We start from the raw sequence: 16,866 nt of genomic DNA on the forward strand, positions 1-16,866 counted from the left end.
AAACTTTGACTATACATTTTAATTTGCCTTTACAGTATAGAGTAAAAAAAGACATGTGCACAGCAGATGGGATCTCAGTTTATAACTGAGGGGTAAAGATTTTCATGAGCTCCTTACTTTTACCTCCTTCGTTGTCACCAGGATAGAAGTAAGGGTAGATTTTGTTAGAGAAAGTGTCCGTGAAAGTGTAGAGATGGGCCATGTCATCAGCATTGTAAAACGACACCTGCCCGCTGTCATAGTCTAGGAACACTCCAATCTTCCTGGGCTTAACTTTAACAGATAAGCGGACAGGGGGCGAGGCACAAGCCTGGTATTGATTGCCATTCCTCAGAATCAAGCGCCAGAATCCGTTCCCTGGGGAGGCTGTAATCTCCCCCTTCCTTTTGACAGACTTTCTGGCGACACCCAGCTCCCACTCGATCTTGTCACCCACTTCCACCTCCCAGTAGTGTCTCCCAGACACGAAACCCTCGGAGCCCAAGACAATGAGATACTTGGTAAACCTTTCTGGGTTGTCTGGGAGAGCTTGGATGGTGTCTCCCACCCTGACACTGGTCAGAGAATCTGATACAATAAGCTGGGGGTGTGCGGTATCTTGATCCAGGGTCACTGGGGAGGCAACTGCAAACAGAACAGAAACGGGTTGTTAGAGATCTTCTCCCTTTTTGATGCTTCACATTTGTTTCGAGTCCATTAAGCCTCATTAGTATATGGGGAGGGAGGGAGACATCCGAAGTGAAACAGTTAAGAGGCCGGACGCTTGCAGAGAATCACTGATGTTTATTGGTGTTGCAAAAATTCAAGCAATAAACCTGTTGTAAACTGACACCACCTAAAAAAAAGATTTTAAAAGCCAGCCGGTATCGCTAAATGTTTGCATCCGTGGTTACAGACTCTGTCCAGGCCCTTGTTGACGAGACGAGATAAGGTTCAAATCTTTAAAACCGTAGATGTAAATGAGCCTGGCTCTTTTGCATTGTGGTTTAGACGCTCGATTGCCGTATGCAGACTCCCCTGTACCTGGATGAAGGATGCTCTTCATCTTCTTCCACACTTTGTACTGGAGGGGACCCATATATTCTCCCGCCTGCAGGCTAACATAAGCCTCTTCTGGTTTGTGAAACTTCACCTCTGTCCTGTAGTAAACACAGAACTCATTAGTGTCTCTGGAACCAGGCAGTAAGACAGTGGAGAATCAATCTAGAGAAAGGATACTCACCGACGGAGGAGATGTTTAATATCCTGGGGAAAGAGAATGGGAAACAGGAATGACTACACACATGATCCTTCCATACACTTCATTTAGAAGCCTCAAACCCTATGAACTTGAACGAGCACTAAGCATTTTAGCCAGCATGAAATCTCTTGCACACCAAAGAATGTTTCCTGATAGTTGGATATTTTCTTTCAGTAGCGTTACACCAAAAGTGAAATAAGTACCAGGAAAAGGGAAACAGTGTTTTAAAAGACCTTTGAGATGTCCAGGCACCAGTACAAAAACAACTGGAAAATCAAATTTAAGCTTCACGCATTATTTCTATGTGCTGTATAACGTATAATCCAGGTGGAATTTAAATGCACCTAACTTCAGGGCTACAAATAAAGTATTATTTTAATTTTGTCCTGCCTTGTTGGCATATAGACTAAAGGGACCTTTATTATACAAGTGCCTTCTTGGCAAACCAATTAAATTAGAGGGTCGTTAGATATGATTGGTACCCAGTTTCCTTTCGAACAGACTCTCATTGAGTCAACTTAAAATGAATACAATACTCAAAAATTATTTTTGATCACGCCACCCACAGCTGTGCTGGGGGGCCCACGCATTTTCTCTTTTGGGGTGACGGAATCAGGCTTCCCAAGGTCTATCAACACAGCTGTCTTTCTCTGGATCTCTCTTACCTTTAGCAACTCAGGGGTTTCCTGGAGCGTCAGTTTGTTTTCCAGATCTGTGGCTGCTTGCTCCAGTCTGCTCACTTCTGCTGCGATGTAGCTCCCATTCTCATCCAGTTGTTTCCGCAGCCCCTCTTCCTCATTCCGTAGCTTACTAATCAGAACTCCTTCTTCCTGATCCAGGAACTGGTGAAGCTTAGTAAAGTCATCTTCAATCTGCACTTCCAGGCTTTCAGCCTGTTCCTGAAAACGCCCCAAAGCACACCGTCAAGGGCAAGACTGGAATGGAATGCTGTGACACTGATTGTATTGGAACCTGAACTAGAATTTAATATACAGTAATCCCTCGCCAACCGCGTATTTGCCAACCTCCGGAATTCATGTATACAGGGTTTTCCTTTTGTATGTCAGTTTGCCAACCGCGGCATACAGATTTGTGTATACACGGTTTTGCACGGAAACATACGCATTTGCTTCCGCGGCATATTGTGTATTCTTGCACGCTCCCATCTCGCCAGCATCTCCCCCTGCCAGTGCCAGCATCATCTCTCGCTTTGTCTCGTGTACTAGTCATGGTAGTATGTGCATTCGGTCTCCTTGCTTCGTGTTAATTTAGCGTAACTGTCACCAGTCAACAACACCCTGGCCTTCAACTGGAAGGATTCAAGGTAACAAAACATAACTTTTTATTATGTTATAATTGTATTACTTTTTACATGTTACATTACCCAGTGTGCTATAGTATTCGCATTGTTTTTTATGTTACTGTGTTTTTCATTTGTGTTTAGTGAAGGAAAATGCAACTTAGATAGGCTTTGATAAGTGTAACCAGTGGAGAACCTAACCCCTATTTTCCCATAAGTATTTACCAACAGCGGTTTTACCAACCGCGGGGGTTTTCAAGAATTTAACCCCTGTGGATGGCGAGGGATTACTGTATTTAGGGCTTCTGATTGTCAGTGTTTTACACCTAATTTTACACTCTCTTTTAAGAGTTAATTTGATATCTGTTAAGACAATGGTTTATCTCAATCACAACGGAGAAACAACGTGCGAAAAGTAACATTGATTTTATTTAGAGTTTTTTTTTTCCTGTGAAACAACTAATAAATGGGCTTTCAAGACTTTTAAGCAGAGTGTACAAATGAGATCTGAACATGTTAATAAGTGACTAATCTTTATTAAAGCCATAATGAAAAATAAAGTATTTTACGCTGGATACACTCGATTACAATCGCTATACTTTTTACATTAATAAAGGAGTCGCTCCTGTGTTTAAATAAAAACGTAAGACTTACGGTTTAAAAGCCCATTTCATTCTTAACTGTTTTAGTAACAAAAGGTCATTTAATAAAACTTTTAGCAATTGTTATTGTTTTGCGGGATTTATTTCAAGTCTCGTTTCACTGTGACGCTGTAAAACAAAACTTTAAGGACAACTCCCTCAAGTTATCCATTTCGAAATAAAAAAAAATCTGATAGTTATATTTTTATAGTTGGGGGGGAAAAAAAAGAATTAGCGGCTGTTCTTTTTGCCCTTGGACATTGTAATTCACTGTGGAATGGACGAGAAATGTCAACACGAACACAAAAATATTTATTTTGTAATTTATGAGGGAGTTAATGGTTAACACACTTGAATTGCTAATGTATTCTGTTTCGGTTAGGTATCGTTTCCCCTTTCCTTTGACAAATGGTGGTACAGTTATCAAGTCTGGCAGGGTTTTTATTTGATCATTTTCTCTTTGTTCGGCTCAAGTCACTCAAAACAGAATTCTTTGTTACCTTTAGAGCCAATCTCTTCTTGTCTACCTCTGCCTTTAATTGAGTGGCTTCTTGTATTTGCTGTTGAATTCTCCACAGGGACTTTGCTAACTTCTCCTGCAAAGAAACCACTGTGAGTGAACCTGCAAGTCTCAGTGACATTGATGCAGCAGATTATTATCTTAGACCAGCTTGGCTCAGCAATAATATCATAAGTTACAATTCTAAAGTGAATAAGAAAAAAACGTATAACTGCTTAAAAGTTTAAGGTTTGGTAACTTGCAATGGGGATTGGGGGCTCCATTCCAAAGCTAATCCCCCCCCCCCCTTGCTTCGATAGGGGGGGGGGGTGGGACCAGATCAAAGTGTCTAGGGTTAGTCGATTAAATAATTAATCCTGGTCCGAAAACCGAGATTAGTCAGAACTTTGGTATCGATCAGTAGTAATCGTTTTTAATGTAGATATTTAAATTATATAAGTATTCATATATTCGAACGTTACATTAAAAGTTTACAAGTTAAGTTCAAACAGCTTTGGGAAACATTAAGTCAAAGAATCTAGCACAGCCTGCATTCAGTTTCACTGTCACTGCGTTGCATTTCATGAACCAGAAAGAGGTGAGATACAGTAGTTAATTTTAATGTCTCAACCAGGCTTCCTTTTCAGAAAAACTAACTGCTGCTTCTTTGTAGTAGTATACCATTGAAACTGTTTTATTCCTGTCAGAAAACATTAGCTTTAAACGTGCCCTGCCTCACCTTGTCTACAGTGTATTTTCCTCTTAAGAGACATTAACATACATTTCGAATGACAAACAGTTGTATTATTGTGAAACAGGGGAAAAAACAATTCAACAACCAAGTCTAGCACACAGAATAAAAAGTACCTTGTAGGTCTGGAAGGCTTCCTTGATGGGTATAACATTGTGGGTTTTGTGCTCCCTGGAGCAGCCACACACCACACAGATCGCTCTCTGATCATCTTCACAGAACAGCTTCAGCTCCTCTCTGTGTTCTTCACACTTAGTTTCCTTCAGAGAAGCATGCAAGGCCTCCGCCCTCGACCGTCTCACGCTGTCCACAACGTTAGTCAGAAGCAGGTTGGGCCGGAAACTCCTTTCCACCGAGGCGCTGCACTGAGGACAAGAGAAACCGCCTTCATTTTTTCCCCAGAGCTGGCTGATGCACTTCTTGCAAAAGTGATCCCCGCACTCCAGGATCACAGGCTCACTGAAGAGCTCTTTACAGATTGAACATGTCAGCTCACTGTGCAGTTCGGCTAAAGTGTTTCCAGCAGCCATTCTCTCAGTCTGGTTTCTGTTGTGAGTGTTGTAGTGTAAAGAAAGTGCACTTTTTCCTTTGTCATTCTGGGTGTGGCTACAGTACCTGATTTTTCCAGCCAGCTGAACTTTGGGCTGTGTCTCTGAAGGCTGTATTTGTTTAACAAGGGCTGCAAATGTCTCCTGTAATTAAAGAATAGTTTTACACATTAACATGCAAGGGAAATGAAATACCGAGCCAAGCTTTTATTTCATAAGAATGTGGTCTTTTCACTAATGCAAGCTCTTTTGTAGCGCTTGCTCAGTATTGTCCAAGCATTGGTTACAACCATAGAAACAGAAAGTCCTTAAAAAATATATATTTAGTTGTTTGGAGCAAGTAAAAAGAAACAGGTGAGTTTTGATCTCCTTTCAAAAATCAAAAGCCTACTCAACTGGAGGAAACAGTTTGAAAGTCAGGTGTTCCCTGTACCTGCTAAACTACATTCCTCAACCTCTCTGCCAGCTCCACCCCCTTCAGTGACAGCCTCTCATTGCTCTCCTGTCACCCATCACCCGCCATGCCTTTATCAAGACGGCTGCATAACAAGGTGTGTGCATTTCCTCAGCTGTATTACACCAGGTACAGATTTTATTAGTGGATATGTAAAAGAAACACTTAAATAAACTTTTTAAATCATCTAACCTAATAGTGTGTGGATTTTACCATAAACCTTTTTTTTATTATTATTATTCCCCAAAAACACATTTAACACATGGTGGTATTTATTGGAAGCATATTTTTCTGACAATGTAAACTGGTAGCTTTAGTAAATCTGAGTTAACAGGGCTAGTAAATTTTACCTTAGATGTCCCTAATGGTAGTATAAAGGTGTAGCTATGACTAAAAGTTTTGCATCACCTAAACTTTTAGGATTGCGACATCATTTAAAAAAATATATATATATGAACATAATTTAGATCTTTTATTTAATCATGGAATCAAAGAAATAACAAATTGATATCGCAAAAGTCCAGAAACCATACTAGTAGTACAATATTTCATTCTGAAATGTCACATTTCTCAATTTCTGTCAGTTTTAAGTATGTACTACAAAGCGATGTGTAGTTCAATATGTTAACGTAACATTATCCAGCAAGTTTCGTTCGACTTTATGAAGCAAAATGAGAATTCTATAGGATGATGCAAAACCTTTTGACCATAGCTGTATGTGTTGGAGATTTCAAACAAAATAATGAACTGGTACAGTTTGGCTTCTCCGTCAACTACCAGACAATATCCTTCAATCAGGGGTCGGTTGCTTAGTTAAAGTATATAGGAAATCTGGTAAATTGTAAGGAGGTAAGGTAAAAGCATGGCAAGCGTGTTTACAGTGTTTAGTTTAAACGATTTATTTTGATCCTGTGTTTGTGCTGATTTGTTAAATCAAAGTGCGCGAGAAGAGCTTGAACTGCAGTTTTCATGTCTGGGTCGCCTTATTCAAGGGCACAGACCAGCCGTGACCTCAAGGGCTTTACCACAACCGAATGACTCTTGAAAATTTTTGAAGACAGCCTGTTTGTGATCTCAAGATTCCTTTGTGTAAATGCTGGGCTTTAGAAACCGCACAGTAAACTTATGTTCAGGTAACAAGCGATACAGTTAGAAAGAGAATTTTTCAAATGTGTTTTACACATTCACTGTACAGATCTGTTCAGCTCAATGCAAGATTAAAAATTAAAAAAAAAAAGATTATTATAGAAAAAGGCTGGTTTCTTTAAAGAGCCCACGCTTACTGCATTGTACTTTACACTGTTAAAAGAGCCCAGCTAATTTTAATTATTGTTCCATTTCTAAAATTAGAATATTATGCACATTTCGTACACATGGTGAACTTTTCTTTGTAAATTCATAAAATAAATCATATTTCACAAATTCTCTCATAACAACGTAATCCTTTTTGGGTGAATTCACACTGGTTTCTTTTGGGCAGATTTTTTCAAACTGAGTGCAGTGCGGTTAATTTTGGAAGCATATGTGAATGCTGCAAAATAACTCAGTCCCTTTTCGCACATGCTAAGTTATCTGTATAATAAGTATCATCACTATACAGTAAAACAGTAACATAAACTTACAATATTACACTTAAGCAGGGTAAATTTAATGATGCAGTATTGGCAATGGTTTTGGAATTGAATATGCTTCGGCAGGGTATACACAAACAATATACACTTTAGTGGGATAGACTAATAGCAAGTGTACTACAATAGCCAATGCTAAGTAAACAAGTGAGGTAAATGACAGGGAACTGTGTTGAAGCATGGCAAATACCACGCTTCATACCTGCATTCAAGCATGATAAAAGCATGGCAGACTCCAATATTGCCCTGCACACTGACAGTGATAAACTTTTAAAAAAGCAAAGGTGCAAGTTTATAAAGAAAACCAGAAGACTGGCAGATTGCATGATAATGTTTATTAATCAGAGTGTTCCTGGTGGTCCAGGAGCTGCGATGGTGGAAGGGAGCTGCTAGGACTTCCTATGGGTTACTCTGCAGGAGCTGCTTCAGCTGCTGGTTCTGGTGCCGCGTCAGGAGCTGCTTCAGCTGCTGCGTCAGGAGCTGCGTCAGGAGCTGCTTCAGGAGCTGCGTCAGGAGCTGCGTCAGGAGCTGCTTCAGGAGCTGCTGCTACCTCTGATCCACTGTAGAAAATAATATAAATGTTAAGCTGAGGGAACACGAAGCCACTTTGTGGCTTGGAACTTGGTTTCAAGAGACTAGGTTTCAGGTCACTGCATGGCACACCAGGGGAGACTTGGGGTTTGATACCCCAAAGTTGCCTCAAACTAGGTCTCCAGGAACCAGGTTTCTAACCACTGATCCTGAAAAGTGGCTTCGTGTTCCCTCAACTTTAGAACTTACTATGCAAATTAGAGAATGTTAGTAAAATTGTAAATGTCTGCACTGTATGCAAATGTGCTAATTTGATCTGGTGTGTGACCTACAGCATGTAAGTAAGGGCACAATACACAATATGCTACCAAGCAAGTGTACCTTTCAATTACAACAACTGATAGCTCTTCCTGGTTCCTCTTGTGATTGAAGGTTTGTACCCTGGATTTAGCAGAATTTTTTAACAGGTCTGATTTTCAAATTTACAAGAATCAAATTGCAAAGCTAGTTGAATGACTAGTGATGAGCCTTCCCACTAAATTAAAATAAATATGAAAAAACGAATGTGATTCAGAATTTAGGAAGGCGTTCTTATAGTTAGTTGTACTTTGAAGACAATGCCTGTGTTCAAAATCAAAAAGGTTAAATATATATATAATGAAGAAAAATATTCCTTACGTTTTTATTCCAGGGAGTACTAGGAAAAGGGAAAGATAAAAACACAGGATTAAGTACGTTTGTAGTTTAATTTAACCGTATAAAGCAACGGTGCCCAATCCTGGTCCTGGAGGGCTTGTGTCCTCCTGGCTTTTGGTTCAACTATCCAACAGTTGGACCAACAAGCACTTATTAGAAGCTTAATTGGCCCAATTAAGCAATTTAGTGTACAGTTGGAACAAAAACCAGAAGGGACACCAACCCTCCAGGACCAGGATTGGGCACCCCTGGTATAACCCATGTAATTATGGAGATTATTATTATCCCTATTGGTTTTTATTATCCAACTTATAATAATAATTACTTAATTGGATAATATTAAGTGCTTATAATAATAATAAATTGGTCCAATTAACAGTTTGCTGATACCAAAAAACAAATTATGCAGTTCAGTATGTGGCAGTATTTGGGTGGAGGTCTAATTTTGCAACATATCTGCTGTTGAAATAAAGGAAGGGTGCTGCCTTTTATGCATTTGCAGATAGTGAAACACGTACAGCAGTATAAAGATGGACAATGTTAACAAATTGCTTACAAGCCTTGGATGCCTTCTTAGCTGCCTTTTTTGCCTTCTTTGCTGCTTTTTTTGCCTTCTTTGCTGCTTTCTTTGCTTTTTAATTTCTTAGTTGCCTTCTTTATTGCTTGCCTTATCTTCTTTAATTGCTGCTTTTTTTGCCTTCTTTGCTGCTTTTTTTACCTTCTTTGCTGCTTTTTTTGCCTTCTTTGTTACCTCGCTTATTATCAATTATAATTGTAAATTTACTGCAGAAAACTCCCCTAATAGTGTATATTATAGATTCAATTAAGTGAAAGAAAAAAAAAAGTCTGTAAAGCTTTAATTGTAAAATGATAACTCCAAAAGGCACTGTTAGATATACATTTGGTTGATGATATCTGACATTAAAATTGATTAGGATAGATCTCTTCTGAAGCTCAATATCAGGAGTTACATATATTGTAGTTTGAATTACTATTGTAGATTCAGTTATTAGTAAACAAAGTGCCCTGTAAACCAAACCTTAATTTCTAAAAGTTAAATCAAATAACGAGATCAATGCAATTTAAAAGAACTTTGAAGATTCCATCCAATTATTCAATTTGATCAAAATTCAATATTTATTTCATGCTGCTCATTGAAACTAATAGCATTGAAACTAATACAGGGAGCCAATAATACTTCTATGTATCATTCGATACAAAATGCTTAAAAATTGAAATAACATGTTTTTACAATAATCCTCAAAATTATTCAAATGTCGTTAGTTATCTGAGCTGCAATTATAAATACATCACCATTAAGGGTACTTACAATGAGTCTCATTCTCAATCTGGTTAGTTATCTGAGCTGCAATTATAAATACATCATATATGTCACTTGTTTTGTACTACAGTTTAAAACGTTACGTTTTTTGTTTACAATTTAACGTTGAATTTTAGTAGTGAATCTACAATCCTTCTCTTTCTGGGTTACTCACCCAAATCTTCACTCTCCTCCCCCTCATTCAGGTTTGCATCCAAATCAGTCTGGGCCTCTGCAAGATAGATCGTTTTAATGCATTTCAATATATCTGTAAGTTCTTCTAAAATTAATCACACTTTATCATGTAGTGTAGCGGGCATTAGTGCTTGATACACTGCAGTTGCAGATTCGGTCCTGCCCCCTGTCAATAAGATGAGATGAGGTTAAAAGCTCTACAACTATAAATGCAAAAAAAGGGTGTTAAACATTTTCTAGCAGCAAAAGGAAGCAGGGTAGTAGCATACTTAACTAACAAGCTTGATGTGAAACTGCTTTCAGAGAAAAAGGAGTCTGAATGTAAACAACAAACTTACTGAGCTCCCTCTTGTCCTCCAGCGTCGCGTCCACAAGCTCGTTCTCCTCTTGGGATTGATCCTGGGTGCTTCTTGCATCTGAAAAGGATTGCAGTGTATAAAGAATACTTAGGGAACTAGAAGGGTTTTCTGAAGGGAAGACAAATATGTGTTGCTTACTGGGCCAAACCATGATCGAATGAAGCAAAATTGTAATGCTGAAAAACAGCAGCAAAGGGAGCACAGTTGCCATGCATAGTGTACTGATTTCAGAGAAAAGGGTTTCGAATGAAAACGACAACCTTACCAAGCTCCCTCTTAACCTCCAACATCGCATCCACAAGCTTGTTCTCCTCTTCAGACCCATCCTGGATGCTTCTTGCATCTGAATAGGATTGCAATGTATAAAGGAGAATATTAGTTTATCTAGAAGTGAATTTCTCAACACAGAGCTGAAGGGAAGACGCATATATGTTGGTTACTGAGCCAAACCACGACAAATGTAACAAAACGGGTTGAATAGCAGTTACTATTGTAAGGTTGATTAGGTGAAGGGATACTGGGTGTCTACTGGAGTGTTACTGGCTACTACACCTGGTAGCTGTGAAACCCTGTCCTATGGCACTGTAACCCTATTGCAACAAAACTGGATGTTTCTTGCCTCTAAAGTAAGTAGAGAGTGCCAACACAACATACATGGTCCATGCCGATCACTAATTGCAAACAAACATTCGTAACGAGTATAGCCAATAGGGCAGTGATGACTGTCAGTCTCAAGTCTAGCAACAGAAAACCAATGAGGGGGAGAAGGAGGAGGGACCATCAGAGCAGCTGTCCTTGAGCTACACGTCAGTCCTCCATTACAGTTTCGAAGGAGAGGGGAGCAGAGCTGCTGTCAATGAATGTCACATCACTATATCTGTAAATTCCACAGATACAGTTCAAAATCCTTCTCTTTCTGGGTTACTCACCCAAATCTTCACTCTCCTCCTCATTCAGGTCTGCATCCAAATCAATCTGGGCTGCTGAAAGATATATTGTTGTGATGCACTTCACTATATCTGTAAGTTCTTCAGCAATTAATCACATATTAGAATTGTTGTAATGTCTTAGGTAAAGACAATTAGTCAAGCAGTCAAACGTGACTGGTAATGCTAATCAGTGTTACTGAATGAAAACTATTGAATGAAAGGGTGTATTAAACATTTTCTAACAGCAAAAGGGAATGCAGTAGTAACATGCATAAGTAACAAGCTTGATGTTACTGGATCCTCAGCTAATGCAATACACTTGCAGTATTGCGCAATGTCATTGTGGTCGTAACTTGTTGTAATCTTAACTTGTTGAATTCTAGTTTATATTGTATTTTAGTATTATTATTTGCACTTACCGTAAACTACAGTGTATTTAAATATTAAGCTTGCATTGTAACCCTTTACTGTCCGGTAGCAACCGTAAGTCTCCTTGGATAAAGGTGTCTGCCAAAAAAATAAATGAAATTGGCAAACTTACCAAGCTCTCTCTTATCCTCCAACATCGTGTCCACAAGCTCGTCCTCATCTTGGGATCTATCCTGGATGCTTCTTGCATCTAAAAAGGATTGCAGAGTATAAGGAAGACTATTAGTTGATCTAGAAGTGAATTTCAACACAGAGCTGAAGGGAGGTTGCACAGTGGAGACGGTTCTCAAGCCAAACATTTGTTGGCTAACTGCATTCTGTAATACAGCATACTAGTCAACAGTTCAAACCATGATAAATGTATTTCAAATCAATCTCTTTTCCTTGTTTTAGTTAAATCAAAATAATCAAATTCTTTTCAGGGAGAAGTTGGTGGGGGTCTTCATCCTCCTTGGTAGTATTTAATATTTCAGGTGTACTTACAGTGGTAAAGGATTATTCACAGCAACACTTCATAATCTACATGCCTATAAAAGAATAAATAACTCTGCTTTTAATTGACTTTGCACACACAAGCCTGTTGTCTGTTTTGCATTAGCTTTTAAATAGAACGATATGTTCCACAAGTTGTGCTTTGCTTTTCATTCCCTCAAGTTTTTTAAAGAGCAGTGCACTGTATTATTACATCAGAGAAACATTGGATATCACTTTCCAAGTGATACCAAGGTTTAGAACCACAGCTATAGAAACAAACACACAGACAAGACAGTGAGACACCAAATGCAAGTCCTGAAGAACGCTTTACCTGAAGCAAGGAGTAGAACAGCGGCAGACAGGACCAGTATGCAGAGAGTCTTCATTGTGACTGTTAGCAGAAGGTTTAGTGTTGTTAACCTTGAGGTTCTGAGTATTTATCTTGTTCTCCATTCAAATCCGCCCGCGTCACTCTGGTATTGTGTCAATAGTTGCCCATTTGTTTGATCAGATCACCACAGGTGATTTTCTTGCAAGTTAGATCTGTTCTTCAGCACGCGATGACTGAACCCCGTCATATCAACCTGTATAACCAAATAAGCAGTGAAAAATGACATTCTTAAAGTGTTTAATGAATTCAACCATTTTGAATTCCCTGAGTAGAAATAACAAAAAAACTAAATAACACCACTTTACCACAAAATACTCCCCTCTTATACCTCACACTTCTCTGCGATTGTCCGTTATCTTCTCACCCTTACTATTTTTTTAGTTTATTCCTCTCTTGTATTAACTTTTCTAATTTTCAGCTCTTTGTTTGATATTTACTTTTATTTCCAACTTCTGCTCTTTTCCCATTCTTGCCTGTTCGACTAACAACAGTCACACCTCGTAATTGTTTTTTATCATTATTATTTTGTCTTTCAAAGATTGCACTGCAGTAAAATAAAAAAATAGATAAAAAAAAAAAAAAAAAAGACTTTTTTCCTTTCTCCTTTAATGCATATAGGACAAAAGTCATGTTGTGCAATGGCATACTTTTCTTCTTGTTCTGCTTGCTCGCGAAATATTGATTGATGACACGTAGCCTCAATTCTCGTCCTTGTCGGTGTTGCCACCCTGCAGAGCAGGCTCTACGGATCGGGGTGACAGTGCTGATGTAATCAATAGCACTCATCACATTGGGGAAGCCAGTAACCTGGTAGAAGCCCACTTTCACCTCCTTTAAACCTGCCCTCTGTGTGGGAAATGTAGTATAATTCCCCATGAGGTTTACGTGGGCATGCAGCTATATTATACACATGGGTAGCTACAGCTTCTAATAACAGGCTGGGAGAAATCCTAGAGCACTAATGATATGCAAACAAAGACAGAAGATATGAATACAAAGTAGTTAGAAATGGATCAGAACCCTGGAAGTCTCGCCTGCTCCTGTGACAGACACATAACAGAAAAGGTCTTTACGTAGTGAATTGCAACTGGCAGAATAAGTAACACATATTATTATCGATCCTCTCTGTATAATCCTGTATAAAAAGTAAAGTAAGAAATCAACTATTACTTTTTTTTTGTGTGTAAATGGCAGGTTATTATATAGGTTGCAGTTAAAGTTGAATGACATGGCTTCAAAAATAGTTAAGAAATAGTTTTCTCCTGAATGATTTTTTAACTAAAATTTAACAAGCACAGCTATCTAGACCATCAGTGATCATTTCTGGACTTCTTCCTTTCCAATAAATTTTCCTAGCCAAGTAATTCAGCTAGATGTATTTATTTCGCATTAGTGAATCGGTGACTCGAACCAGCAAATATGTTCAATTGATTCACTAAACCGAATGAATCAACAAAATGAGTCAGTAAAAAGAACTGCACAGCACTAGTTTTCAGCCCAGCAAAATAGGTTTAAATATCGTGCTTATGATGGGTAAAGCCCGTTTTTCATACGCACTAAGAAATAATCACTTCAATGCTGGGTCACAAATGGAGATTAGACAAAGGGGCATTCAGAACAGAAAATAGGAGGCACTTTTTTACACAGAGAATTGTGAGGGTCTGGAATCAACTCCCCAGTAATGTTGTTGAAGCCGACACCCTGGGATCCTTCAAGAAGCTGCTTGATGAGATTCTGGGATCAATAAGCTACTAACAACCAAACGAGCAAGATGGGCCGAATGGCCTCCTCTCGTTTGTAAACTTTCTTATGTTCTTATGTGTGTACTAAAATTACGCCTTTAGTAAATACCAATGCATCTTATTATTCTGAGCTGGTTGCTCATTTCAATACATCTGCCTGCATTATTATAAAAATCACATATTCACTCCGATTACCATAGTGTGAAGCACTAAATTTAGTGCACGCCAAAATATGCCAAATATGGCACGCGATAATTAATAAAATTGCAATTGTAAATACATTCAATTATCGCGCACCATCAAGTTTAGCGAACTTATGAACTTATATTTTTTTTTAAACATCATGTAATCAAAGAAGCTACAAAATGATATCGCAAATGTCTGCCAGAAGCCATAATAATAGTGCAGTAGTATTTCATGTTAGATTGTAAATCAATATGTTAAAGCACAGGGAAGTGTGCTAAAAGCTTGCATATGGATGCATTATAAAAAGTAAGGTGGAACAGTGAAGCAATTAGTTGTTATACTGTGTAACAATGCGGTCATTGCTGTACCTTCAGAAAACCACAGAAAATTGGATTGCCATCTCAATTCAAATCTGGAAACCAGTAAGCAATTCATAAATGCGTGTCCCCCCCCCCCCCCACACACTTTTATGTAAAGACAGAGCATCCCATTAGATAATAGAACAAAGTCCTATCTAGTCTGACTAACCCTTTCAGTCACTGTGTGCACAATTGGACCATTTTAAGTTTCCTATCTATGTATCTGTTTTATTCAAAGTTTTGGCAGGGGCTTGAAGTCTATAGAGCTCACACAAACTGTTTTAAAATTTCTGAAAATTAAATTAAAAAAAATTGTGACCTTATAATGGCTCCAGGGGGCTTGGTGGTCTAGTGGTTAGAGAAAAGGGCTTGACACCGGTAATTAATAATAAAGTTGATGTTTGAAATCGCCATTTCCCTACTACAATAACCACGCTTTTAATGTATTATTATTATTTTTTAATCCAAACACACTGCCTGAGTCTCTTCTGAACACCAGTTCAATTTCTCCAGAGTCTGCAAGACGATTAGGGAGACAGACGCGCAGAATGTCACTCATATCAGTCAACCTGAACAAAACTGCTCACTGCATTGCAATACACATATATCTGCAATTACTGTCAAGTATTTTCATTTTATACCATATTCTAGAACTGAGAACTTTAAAATCCATAATTAAAACAGGGGTGTCCAATCATGGTCCTGGAGGGCCATTCCAGGCCAGGTTTAACAGGTAAAATTATATCATTAACGACTTTAGGATCTGGCTGGAGGTTTAATTGGTTTGATTAAACAATTTAGAACAGGGCTGGAACAAAGACCAGGACTGGAAGGGACAACTTTGGCCACCCGTGTTCTAGAAGAACACTTAGTGTTTTTCATAATAACCTAAAAACTTTTGCAATATCATTTTGTAGTTTCTTTGATTACATAATGTTAAATAAAAGATCTAAATGATGTTAATTTATTATTATTATTATTATTATTATTATTATTATTATTATTATTATTATTATTATTATTATTTCAATCCTAAGAGTCTAGGTGATCCAAAACGTTTTGGCCAGAGTGACCTTCTGGATTGTCTACAAAATCACACCATAGGAGATCTGCAAATGTCCAGTGAAAGCCTGAGAAAGGGGCTAGATCTGGTAAGTAAATAATTAGCAGCACGATTCCTAGACTTGGAACCAAAATAAGCATGCAAACACATGGAAATGTTGGTGTTAATATTAGAATTAATCTTGGTGATAGCGTTGAAGCTGCTGTGCTGTGCTGGAGTTTTCTGTTTAGATCTTTTGAATTGGCCCTTGTGCCGTTTGTTTTATTAAAGTGTTTTGTGTGTATTTGAAAACAAAGTGCACATTAAACCTGCAGCTTTTCTTTCGTTCTCTCTGAGAGTCTATTGTCTGCTAGCAAGATAATACCAACAGCTTTTATCTCATTGCCGCTAAATTTGAATGCAGGTTTTTTAATGAGCTATTTTGCATTCCTGGTTAAAAAAAAAATTGCATTCCTAGCAAGGTTACATGGGTTTCAACACACAAAAGAATGCAATGTAAAAGTTACCTTTCCCAAACGTATGCTCTGTTGGTCTATCTCTAGTTGCTGTTATCAGACCGAACTGCTCTCTCTCTCTCTGCTGGTCTTAGGGTGGATCGGTTCCTCAGCCCACGTCTTTTCAGACTGAGGAGAAAGAAGGGTGACAATTATTTTTATTTATTTTTTTATGCAGGTACTGTCCCATCTGTGATTCGTGACAGTTTAGGGGTCGTTTACGGTATAAATGTCCCCTTCTTAACAAGTAAAATAAAACATCAGATTACATATGCTGTCAAACCTGTTCATTAATAAAAAACAAACAAAAAACAAAACTCGATTCATAATATATACACAGTTTCATTATTGAAGAGTCACTAGTCTGGTTGACGGTTCTAGTCGTGTTTTTCGCTTTAAATAAGATTTAACCTTAAAAAAAAAATAATGTATAAAAGAACAGTTTTTAACAACACTGTAACCTGCTGTGTATTTTAAAAAACTAACAAACAAAAAAATGCCTATAACGTTAACAAAATTCGCCTTTTGCTTTTCTGCAACTATTAAGTATACGCACCAAACTGCCAGCACTAAGCATGGTCGTTTTGTGAAGTGGGGCTGTACTATATTGCCGAAATAGGGGTGGCCAACTAACAA

The 16,866-nt window shown here is 38.2% G+C and overlaps 1 protein-coding gene and 1 long non-coding RNA gene across 2 annotated transcripts; both read right to left on the reverse strand.

Moving 5' to 3' along the window:
• On the reverse strand, positions 1 to 5,006 carry LOC121304353 (zinc-binding protein A33-like). The gene is made up of 6 exons (XM_041235442.1): positions 4,548 to 5,006; positions 3,682 to 3,777; positions 1,906 to 2,139; positions 1,223 to 1,245; positions 1,024 to 1,139; positions 1 to 624 (listed from the first exon to the last, which is right to left on the reverse strand). Exons 1-6 carry the CDS (start codon positions 4,959 to 4,961, stop codon positions 80 to 82), a joined length of 1,428 nt encoding a protein of 475 aa, XP_041091376.1. The 5' UTR covers positions 4,962 to 5,006; the 3' UTR covers positions 1 to 79.
• Positions 5,007 to 9,775: 4,769 nt separating this feature from the next.
• Positions 9,776 to 11,146, reverse strand: LOC121304381. The gene is made up of 3 exons (XR_005947944.1): positions 11,093 to 11,146; positions 10,429 to 10,506; positions 9,776 to 9,841 (listed from the first exon to the last, which is right to left on the reverse strand). It is a non-coding gene; the product is annotated as an uncharacterized LOC121304381 (long non-coding RNA).
• Between the last annotated feature and the right edge of the window lie 5,720 nt (positions 11,147 to 16,866).

Source organism: Polyodon spathula, chromosome 37 (genome assembly GCF_017654505.1).
Source record: "Polyodon spathula isolate WHYD16114869_AA chromosome 37, ASM1765450v1, whole genome shotgun sequence".
Lineage (NCBI taxonomy): Eukaryota > Metazoa > Chordata > Actinopteri > Acipenseriformes > Polyodontidae > Polyodon > Polyodon spathula.